This window comes from Oratosquilla oratoria, chromosome 12 (assembly GCF_046742065.1).
Source record: "Oratosquilla oratoria isolate Oo_2021 chromosome 12, ASM4674206v1, whole genome shotgun sequence".
NCBI lineage: Eukaryota > Metazoa > Arthropoda > Malacostraca > Stomatopoda > Squillidae > Oratosquilla > Oratosquilla oratoria.
In genome coordinates, this window is record NC_134788.1 from 44,100,625 (window position 1) to 44,112,306 (window position 11,682).

Below are 11,682 nucleotides of genomic sequence, written 5' to 3' on the forward strand. Positions count from 1 at the left end.
CCTTGTAAGGGGGAAAAAGCCTTGATATATGTATGTATGTATGTATATATATATATATATATATATATATATATATATATATATATATATATATATATATATATATATATATTCAGGGGTGTGAAAATATACAGTGTTCAAATTAGCTATTATACTGTCGTGGTTGGAATTGGGAGAGGTTTCCACACAGCCGGAGCTGTCCGGGTCCCCCTCCGCTACCAGTCGCTACGAGTAACGGATGATTGGACCACCATACATGCCCAATTCTGCATACATTTAATTTACAAATAATAAAATAGACTAGAATGAAATAAAATAGAATAGAATAAAGTAAAATACAATACAATAAAATAAAATACAATACGATAAAATGCAGTATAGTCAAATGACATGAAAATAAGATGCCAATTGTACAACACTTGAAAGTGCACTGCGCACTTGCCCGCAGTGCACTTTATTGTATTGCATTTTATTGTATTGTATTTTACTGTATTGTATTTTATTTCATTTTATTATATATATATATATATATATATATATATATATATATATTACCGCTTTAAATATTTTTCTTGCAATTGGCTGTAACTCAAAAGACACATTGAAATTGTATAGTTGGTGGCAGTTGAAGGTTAAAAAACTCCAGTGGTGAGGGAACATAGTATCCCCCACCCTACAAGAAGATAATACCTATTAACATATTGACTGATTAATTTGATTATTAATGTATATATCTATTCACTCATTTGTGTATACACTCGTTTATCTATTCAATTCTGAATTATCTATTTATTAGTTTATCAGTTTGTGCATGTATCTGGTACGGTTGTCCTTGTTGACGTGCGTCGATTTTTTTTTTTCGATTCAAGTTTTAGTAGCAGAAATACTATACTCATTGCAAATAGACAGTGAAAGATACCAATCCACCTGTTTGGTATTAAAACATCAAATAGGAGCCCCCAAACTAAACACCAAAGCCTGATAATACTCAAGGTAACTAGTCTGCAGCAGAGCTGCACATCAAAATAGAAGCCCCCAAACTACACGCCAAAGCCTGATAATACTCAAAGTAACTAGTCTGCAGCAGAGCTGCACTACAGAATCCATCAATCATCATCTGGTTAAATTCATGAAGACAAATTGACAGATGTCTTGAACAGTGATAGGTAGTGCAAGATGAAAAAACATGTATACCACAAATTATTCCACGATCCGATCTAAAGCTGTAATAGATACAGAAATAAAAACTGTGTTCAAGTTTGTACCATAATTCAAAATAAAGAAATTAAAGTTTCAAAGCTAGCGCTTACGTATGCACTCAGGCTGGCCAATCATGGCTTAGACTGTGGACTTCCCATAGAGGCCTTCTGAATTATTTACTGGATTTAACGAAGAACAACTGATCAAATAAACATGGCTGGACTATAAAAGAAGTACAGTATTTAGGTAAGAGGAAAATAAAAATAAAATCTTCAAGACACTCGGAGGCCAGTCATTATTCGGCCTTTCCATAACTAAAATAACTGATAATCCTGGCGCTCCTGATAAATGTATTCTGACTGCTCAGGAAAATGAGAGTGGTTTGGATAGAATATTAATATATCTAATGTTCACCAGAAATTATTATGGCGAATTAACCCCGGAATTAAACATGGTTTGTATTTTACTTAAACATAAGGAATAAATGTTGATTAGATTCGTGAAAAAGTCATGTATTCTTTTCTCTTGGGGACCCATGTTTCTCCAGTAATCGTACTTAGAAATTCGTTTTCAATGCCCACCAACTGTTTCTTACTTTAATTTACCCTACAAGTCGCAGCATCTGTATTTCTTAGCATCCTTTAGACATTTGTTTTCTTCACTTTCTTGCTATTTTTCGTGGAAAGTCATCTTGTACAATTATATTTTTGTCTGTCGAAAATGCACATCAGTCGGTTGGCTGGACCATTTTGGGTGGGGACCACTTGACTGCATTTTCCACTTTGAGGTTATTGTACTTAATATTACATAATATGGACAGAGTTGGAGGTATCTGTTCTCACTTTACTTCATTTCTCATGAAAGAAATTTCAGTAAAAGAATCCGCATGTATGGTTTATATAATATTTCTGATTGTTTTTGTCAGAATTATCAAATTTTGTAATGTCCACCCCCCTACTATTAGTGTACGAGTTTGGTCTCTGTTATTGGTCTGGTATACACACATATGAAGAAAACTATACTCATAAGCATCTTTTAAACAATCATATTTTTAAACTTTTTATCTATTTATTATTTTTTCACTGACCTTTGTTGATCATTCCATAGCAAATATTCTGTCAATTTTTTCTATACCTTTCTCTGATCTAAATATTATATCGCCATTCTTTGTCCTTCCATTTTTTCAGGTTTCCAAAATATATCTTATCGTAAAGAATCATCTTAGTCGGTGCTCGTTGTGTAATCTTTTATATTTATGTAAATGCGGTGGCTATATCACTACTGCATATTACGGTTTGGTATGAAGCAGAGTTTCAATGTGCGAGTGTAAAGTTACAACAGTACACAGAACCAGTCCATAGTTCCAAAAACATAGTAAATCGCTGCTGGAGAGTAGTTGACCTTAATTGGACATAGATACATATACCAACATCTTTTTTTCCCTTGCAAGGGAGGTAGCCCAAAAACAGTCACAAAATCCACTCCCACCCATTTCATCCCCACATACTCCACTCCCACTCACCCCCCTCCCTCCCTCCTTCTCTCATATCTTGGCTCCTCCTGGATGATGAATCATCCCTGCATCTACAATTGAAAAAAATAAATCAAAGAGGAAGGAAAAAAATTGTACAAATAAATAAGCCTTCCCAACTATACTCAACTGATTCTTCTGAAACTACTACACTCACATTTGTCCCCTTTTCCTTTGTAAAGTGGAACTATAAAGGCACTCCTCCAGTATTCTACCTTCCCTTAGACACACATTAAACAACCTCACCTCCAAGTCCACTATTACTGTACCTCCCTTCTTCACATTCCACATGACACCCATCTAATTCAGGGCCTAACCTGTCACTAGAATGACTCACACTACTATCCTGTCCTACCTGATACAGTTGCAAAATGTATGTGATGTAGTTTATAGAGCAGTGATGATAGTGATAAAAGGTAACTGTGATAATTGTAATAATTGTAGAAATTTATTTAAAAAAAAAACAAAGCAATAAAAATTTTTTTTGAAAGGAAATCAAGAGAGGAAGGGGAGGTAAGTCAAGTAGAGAAGAAAAGGTAAAAGGTGCAGATGGAGAGATGATAATGGAGGAGTAGGCAGTAGAGGGAAAATGGGCAAAGTATTTTAGAGAGCTGTTGAATGTGGAGGAGGATAGGGAGGGATTGGTGGTAGCTGTAGGAGGCACTAAGAAAATGGCTGTGATGGGAGATGAAAATGGAAGAGAAATAATAAAAGATGAAATCCAAGTAGCTCTGAAAATAATGAGAACAGGTTAGGCTCTGAATTAGATGAGTGTCATGTGGAATGTGAAGAAGGGAGGTACAGTGATAGTGGACTTGGTGCTGAGGTTGTTTGATGTGTGTCTAAGGGAAGGTAGAATACTGGATGAGTGCCTTTATAGTTCCACTTTACAAAGGAAAAGGGGACAAATGTGAGTGTAGTAGTTTCAGAAGAATCAGTTGAGTATAGTTGGGAAGGCTTATGGAAGGGTTTTGATTGAGAGGATTAGGAGAATATAGGGAGTAATTGGTGAGGACCAGTGGGTTTAGGAAAGGTAGGGGTTGTTTGGATCAGATTTTTGTGGTAAGGCAGGTATATGAGAAAGTTAAGGGAAAAGGTAAGGATTTTTTGGGGCCTTTATGGGTTTGAAAAAGGCTTATGACAGGGTAGACATGAAGGCACTGTAGGAGGTTTTGTGAATGTATGGGGTTGAGGGAAAGCTATTAAGGGCAGTCAAGAGTTTTTACCAGAGCTTGTGTTAGAATGGGAAGCAGAGAGAGTGGTTAGAGGTAAAGGTGGGACTGCATCAGGGCTGTGTCATGTCATCATGGCTGTTCAATGTGTACATGGATGGGGTTGTGTAGGAGGTAAAGACAAGGGCAATGGGCAAGGGACTGGAGATTGTTAAAGATAATGGAGAAAGGTGGGAGGTGAGCCACTTGTTTGCTGATGACACTGTGTTTATGGCAGGGTCAGAGGAGGGATTAATGGAGTTAGTGATGGAGTTCAGTGAGCTATGTGATGGGAGAAAGTTGAAGGTAAATGTTGGTAAAAACAAGGTGATGAGGTGTACAAGAATAGAGGATGGCAGTGAGTTGGAAGTAAGTCTAAAAGGAGAGAGGCTAGAGGAAGTGGATAGTCATAGGTATCTGGCAGGAAAGGGAGGAATAGAGGTGGAGGTAATTTGTAGATTGAAAGAAGCAGGTACATGCCTTGGGGGATTAAAAAGTGTTATGAGAAATAGGTATCTGGGGATGGATCCAAAGAAGAGATTGTATGAAGGGGTGATTGTGCCAATGGCATTGTATGGGGCAGTGATTTGGAATTTAAGAGAGGCAGGGAGGAAAAGTTTAAATGTGTTTTAGATGAAATGCTTGAGAAGTACGGTAGGGGTTACAAGGTTGGATAAAGTTAAAAATGAGGAGTGGAAAAGGAGATGGTAGATAGGGCTGATGAAAGATTACTGGGATGGTTTGGATACATGGAAATAATGAGTGTTGAAGGATTAGTAAAAGAGGTTTGAAAGGCTGAGGTGGAGGGAGTGAACTTGGGGGGGATGACTGAGGACAAGATGTATGGGGTGAAAAAAGCTTCGAGGGAGAAGGCAGGAGATGAGAACGATTGTAAAATGTGTATGGATAATACTGTTATGCAAGGATGGGGGGTAGGTGCTTATGTGTGAATGATATTTTGATGCAGCCTGATGAGATTTTTCTCATTCTTCTCTTTTTCTATATGAGGGGATGGAGAGGGGGAGTCACTGATTAAATGAAGCAGAATAGCTGTAGATATACTGTGTCTTGCTGCATTGTGTTTGACCCAGGGCAGTTAGCGGATGCAGGGACGACCCAGCATCCATAAAGAGCTAAGATGGAAAGGGTGGGAATAGGCACATGCATCTGATATAGCTACCTCCTATATAAGGGGCAAAAAGTTCTTGGTATAATGATAGAAATTGTGAAATACTAATAATGTTGAGAACTGGAAGAAAAAATATATGCTATGCAAAATATGGATAAAGAAATGTATACCTTGACTTAAGAACCATTGAACTATTTAAGAATATTTATTGAAAGTCGACCACAGAATACAAAACAACTCTGTGACATTTCCAAAGTTTGGCCATGTGTGAGGGGGTTTGGTTCACTTTCCATGGCATCATGCAGACAATAACAGTTCAAGAAATCTACAGAAACAACCAAAGTTGCAAAATAAGGGATATAAGATAAACTTGATAGGTAAATTTTGCTGTAATTGTTGAGCAATGTAATATTGAAATTGGAGTTTTGTGGGAGTATACTTTGAAGTCTACATTGTAAGATGTAAACACTCCTCAGGTAGGTAGCTGGACTTTGATTTGCTAATAATAAAAAATCATCCCATAAGTTTGTTGTAAAAGAGTAAAGACTTGATGAATATCTGATTATATAGGTTACAATACCAGTAATCCACCTTCCTCAGCACTGGTAATAGGCAGAATATAACAATTCAAATGTAGTTTTGAAGGAGGTAAGCATGTCACTTAATGTTGGCACCAAATCCAAGAAATTTGTCAGAAACTATGTGTATGAGAGGAGTTACATAATTTGTTCATCATTTTATGTTTTTTTTTTTTTTTTTTTTCTTTTCTTTCCAGAATGAGTATTTTGCCTGGGTAACATGGCATTAACCAGGCTGGATATATATATTTTTCAACACAGGTTAGGTAGAAGATAAAACCTAGGAATTGGATACATCATTATTTTTTTTTTCTGAATAGAATTGTATAATATTAGTCATAATCTGTAAAGGTGGCTTTTTTTTTTTTTACAGTTGTTCAAAGTTTATTCTTTGCTATAAATCAAGATCTTGACAACTCCATAGTCACTTCAGCCTTTGATGATAGTGCCATGTCTCAAAGCAGAATGTTTTTCTAAGACATATGGGTCAGCGAAAGAGATGTCCACCATAGACAGTAACTGTTCTGGACAACTGTCAGTGACAACAACACCAGAAAATGATGAATATGCTTATCAGGCTATCTGTACAGATTGTAGATGAACTGCCCTTGATATTTGTGATATCATAGGCTTGTTTTACCTAATTGTATTATACGGGAAGGGAGCTATGCTCATGGTGACCCGTCTTTGTATCTTTCAGCATCAAGTTTTTTCTTAAAATCTTGAATAGTATTTGCACACACTGTTTATCTAAATTATTCCATATATCCAGCACTCTGTGTGGGAAGCTATTCTTTTTCTGATCTCTTCTGTAGTTGTCCTTTTTTAGTTTCTTTTCATGACCTCTTGTCTTTCCATTGTCATTTTTTAGTAAATCTTCTCTGTTGTATGTGTGTGTGTGGGGAGAGGAGAGGTAATACAGTTTGTCATGTATTGGGGTTGAGAAGCACCATTGGAAAATTTGTGCCAAGTCTGTTTAGTGATGAGCACAGTTGTCTGCTATTTCCTGACTTCTAATTCTGTGTGGTAGTCATTTTTGACCCACTCTTTTGACATATCCTTGCCTTCAACATGTTCCTGTTACCCAAGCTGAAGTGATGACTTTCAAGTTGTAATTTCAGGTGACAGTTTGACTTGATCGCAGAAATCCAGGCAGACCTGCAGGATCTGCTAAATAGTATCACACCTAAAGCCTTCCAAGAATGCATTGACTTGTGGAAACAATGTTGGAACCACTTTATACATACCCAAATGGACTCATTTGGAAGCAACAGTGAGAACTAGGAGGTAAGGTAAAGGTGCTGTAATTTATTTTCTTATAATATTCAAATTACTTGTTTTTTTTATGGGATATTTGTGTGTGTGTGTATACTGTGAGACCTCTCATTAATGGACATTAATTAGCTATGTTTGTGGTGTTTTCACTGTGTTTTTGGTGTTTTGGAGTGTTTTTTTGGGTGGCATAGTGATTGCACGCATTAAACAACAGCACCAAAAGCACCGAAAACAATGCAAACACAGCTAATTAATGTCCGTTAATGAGAGGTCTCACTATATATATGTAATACTACTTGAACTCTTCAACAAGTACCTAGAACATGCATGCCCTATGAGGATTCAAGAGTCCTCTGGATGTTGATTATGTTTATATTGCTACCAGTTCTACTGAAGTCTACAATGGTGACTATGTTGTTTATTTTGATGTTTGGTCACTATTTTCTGGTGAGAAAGTAGTTTGTTGTATTCATTTATTGAAAAAGTCCAAAATCCATCTCAAACTCTCTAGATCTATTTTTGTTCTACAGTGGATCATCTTTAGGAGAATGGAGTCATGTAGCAGGCATATTTTCTTATTGACCCCCACCATAAATCTCAAACTTATCTACTATAAATAAAATAGGATGTACCTTCAACCTAGTTATAAAGGACAGGTATCTTCCTCATGCAAGTTCCTTTCAGGAAGCGAGTCTAATGTATCAATGTACTTGTAACAATGGTGACTGTACTTGCCTGACCTCTACTCACATCAGCTCCTCCAGTACCACTCTTTCAAATATCACATCCTACTTACAAGATTGTACAATCCAGGACCATTATCTTACCCACCAGGGATTCATTGTCACAAGATAGCACCTTGAAGACAACACCACAATACAAAGAACCTAACAGAGATTAACAGAAATGCAGAAGCTGTATACAAGTGTATAAAAAAGATTGAAAATTAACATATGTCTCTTCCTTGAATTAGATCTCCCTTAACTCTATAGATCATCAGCAACTAGTACCAGTCTTTTGGTGGGCAGATTGGATAAGCCAGTCTCAGTACTTTCATGTATGCACTTGGTACACATAGATAGATTCTCCTGAATATAATCCATTGCAGACTGAAGATGTCTGAAAAATTCACAATGGAATTTAGTATTCTCCAACAACCAAAGAAAATTGTCTCCTCATCAGAGAGAGAGAGAAAAAAACAATACAAAAAACAAAGAACACAGTCATGGACTTCAATAGAATTTGTATTAAAAATTGCCTTCCTCTGAAATATGTCTTTATTCATTTGTAATTCACTAGTTTATGTTTATTTTTCTCCTCCACAGGTTAAGGATAACTAAAAATTTACTGGCAGAAAGTGGCCAAGAGTAAAGTCATATGCATCCGAAGTAATACTCTTCTAAATGTCTTCAAAACAGCATATGATTATTTACATGAGAGAAATCATACAAACTTAAACAAGAATAAGAGATGGTAGATATCAAAACTATCCCCACTTGTGGAAAACTTGTATTGACAAAAACAACTAGATAATTACAACAAAGTAACTTTTATATAGGGACACTGTACATGAAAAATCTTACCAATTATATTGGTGGGAAATCATATAAAATGTGAATCCTGATATGGTATTTTCTCACAAAAGTGTAGTCTGCCATCACAAGAAACTTATCCAACATAAGGAGTGTATTATTTGTTCTCAGAAAAGCAATTTGGTTATCATAGGACCCTCACATTAGAACTATCTTATATTGTTTTTGTATGGGAACTTAATCTTGGCATGTAAAAACCCACATAGGAGAGAAACTTTTATTTAGAAATTGAATTTTGTTGATCCTTGTCTTAAAGATATAGCATGATGAGCCACAATACAGATAAATCTACCCATTGTAAGCAGTATTATGCTGCTCCATTGCATAAAAATAATGCCAAGACTCCGACGAAGGACAGCGGAGTAAAATCATTGCACTGCATTGAATGTGATTCGGCTTTCTCCTACCAAAGTGCTCTCACGCGGCATATGAGGATACACACCAGAGAGAAGCCTTTCCAGTGTGAACTGTGTGAAGCTGCTTTTTCACATAAAGGCACTCTCAATCAGCACATGAGGGTCCACACAGGAGAAACACCTTACCAATGTGAGCATTGTGAAGCAGCTTTCTCACAAAAAAGTAACCTCACCCGACATAGGAAAACACATACTGGAGAGAAGCCTTTTCGATGTAAGCTATGTGATGCTACTTTTTCACGTAAAGGAACTCTCACTGAGCATTATAGGACACACACTGGAGAGAAGCCTTTTCAGTGTGAAGCGTGCGATGCTGCTTTTACACATATAAGTAATCTTACTCGGCATATCAGAAAACACATCGGAGAGAAACCTTTTCAGTGTGAGGTGAGTATTACTACTTTCCCACCAGAAAGTGATTTCATGAAACCGAGTAGTCCTGCAGGAAAGAAACTAGATAGTTGAACTTTGCTTTAGACTTGAGTACTACTGTATATTGTTGTTCATGAATACTAACCATCACTTTGAAGAGCTCTGTGGCATTTTGGAATCGAGAAATAATGCATTGAGATATTTTTTTGTGTAATGGGGCATAGCTTTATTTAAGGTCATTGATAAAAGAAGTGGGAAAGTACAATGGTTTCTGGTAAAGATTTGATTTATATATAAACTACAATTCGAAGAATTATTAATAGAGAAACTGTAGTAGTGGTCTTGACAGTATAAGTCATGTGGTCTTGAATAAGTAAAATATTTACATGCATTTCTGGAGTGTTGCGCTCTAATTAGTTTATTTATTTACCTAATTGTAGTATACAGGAAAGGAACAAAGCTCAGGTCAGTCTTTTACTCTCAAATTTATCATCGCCTATTCATGTACAGTTTCAACTTATCTATATCCTCATATTTAGATTTGATTCCATGCATTTATAGATGTGTGTACAGTATTTACCAAATTGTAGTGTACATAAAAGGAACCACTTTCACTGGGTGTCTTCTACTCCAACTGTAATACTTAGTTTTGAATTTGCTTATGGCTTTAGCTTGAACTAAGCCATTCCAGGGGTTGATGCATCTGTATAGATGCCTTATCCACTCTAGAAATTTATGGAGCAGATAAGAACATGCTTTTTGGCTTCATATCCTCATCCATTAACCCATTCAACTCCGATGACAAGATGTCTTGTCATTTGGTCAAATAAAACAAAAAATCATAATAAAACAACAAAATGTTTGATGATCAAACAGCACCAGAAAAATATGACGTCATATTTTTCTGGTGCTGTTTGATCATCAAACATTTTGTTGTTTTATTATGATTTTTTGTTTTATTTGACCAAATGACAAGACATCTTGTCATCGGAGTTGAATGGGTTAACAACCACTCTCCATTAACTCCTATCTTTTGTACTCTCTCTCCTTTCCTTGGTAGAGAATCCTTGTGCATCCAGTGCCTCCTTCCTCCCATCCATCCATCTCATTCTTGGTCTTCCCCTTGGGTTCTCTCCCTCTGCTTCTGCTCTCCAAAGTTTTTGCGGGTCAGTCTTCACTTTTTTTTTTTTTTATGCCCAATTCATCTTAGGAGCATGATCATGCCTATCTGCCAGCTCTCATGTCATGTAACATGAAGAAAAAGATCTTAATTCACAGAATTATAATAAAGAAAATGCATAAACTAACATTTTCATGATAAAGTATTGTTTGAAATTATTTCTTTGGTATCATGTATAAAGAATGTGAACATTAGTAATTACTGCCTCAAGTTTCACTGGAAAACCGCAGCAACTGGGAACATTTCTGGAGCTCTCACGTAGATCTCCCTGGAAATAAAATTTGGATCATAATGTTTTATCATTGTGGGATACTTTGTATGCCACTGACTTACAATAATAGAAGAGAAGCAGGTGTTGTTTGCGTGTTCTGTTTATGTGAAAAAGTGGAGGAAATGCTGTTTAAGTTGATGGTGATCATAGACCTTCATTTGGAGTTGAAAGATTTGATGGGTTTTGAAGATGTATGGGAGGGAGAGTATTCGGATATCCATGTGGCTGGACTACCACTAACAGGTGCTCAACATTGGTCCTACAAAGGATGTAAACATGTAGAAAATCAGTTAAATGCAATATGTCATTCTGGAACATTATATATACATATATATATATATATTTTTTTTTCCATACCTTGTAATACTCTTGGAAATATGCTATGACCAGGTTATGAATATGTTATATTACAGGAATATAGGTACATTGTATTTATGTATTTTTCTGTAATAAATTGCAACACTTTTCTTATGCCACATAGCATATTTTCTTGAAAAAATAATATGAAGAATGTCCTAGAACATATGATATTAAACTTTCAATACATTTTTGTTTTCTCACCATATTGCATAAAAATGAGGCACAGTGAGACATTTTTGTTATCTGTATTTCAAATATGAACAAAATAAAGTATATAAAAAAAAATTGTGTTTAGGTTTAGGTGTAAATTTTAAACAGGTGGAAAAGCACCAGGAAGAAAGTTCCAAAATGTCTGTGTGGAAGGAAAGAAAATGATTGATGTGTAGATAGATGAAAAGGTATCCTTTTCAGAAAATCTAAGATACTGGGCCTCCAAAGGAAAAGAGGTATACAGCTTCTGAGTTGTGAAAAAGTGACCACGATAATGGTGATAGGATTGAGTGATGCTGTATTGTGATGGACTGCTAAACTTCATCAATAAGAATAGAAACTGATAAGTCAATGCTT

General features: G+C 36.0%; 1 protein-coding gene across 3 annotated transcripts; it reads left to right on the forward strand.

The window, feature by feature from the left end:
- Window positions 1-1,327: 1,327 nt before the first annotated feature.
- LOC143031576 (uncharacterized) lies at window positions 1,328-10,132 on the forward strand. 3 transcript variants are annotated; one of them, XM_076195609.1, is made up of 3 exons: window positions 1,328-1,446; window positions 6,771-6,947; window positions 8,250-10,132. In XM_076195609.1, the coding sequence occupies exon 3, from the start codon at window positions 8,780-8,782 to the stop codon at window positions 9,395-9,397; it is 618 nt and encodes a 205-aa protein (XP_076051724.1). In that variant the 5' UTR covers window positions 1,328-1,446; window positions 6,771-6,947; window positions 8,250-8,779; the 3' UTR covers window positions 9,398-10,132. The 3 variants fall into 3 exon arrangements, with proteins under 3 accessions (XP_076051724.1, XP_076051722.1, XP_076051723.1); XM_076195607.1 differs by having other exon boundaries at window positions 6,771-6,936; XM_076195608.1 differs by lacking the exon at window positions 1,328-1,446 and adding an exon at window positions 1,484-1,654 and having other exon boundaries at window positions 6,771-6,936.
- The last annotated feature ends 1,550 nt before the right edge of the window (window positions 10,133-11,682 follow it).

Excerpts from the sequence above, each read along its gene's own strand:
- LOC143031576 (XM_076195609.1), top strand. The coding sequence starts at position 8,780 with ATGATGAGCCACAATACAGATAAATCTACCCATTGTAAGCAGTATTAT.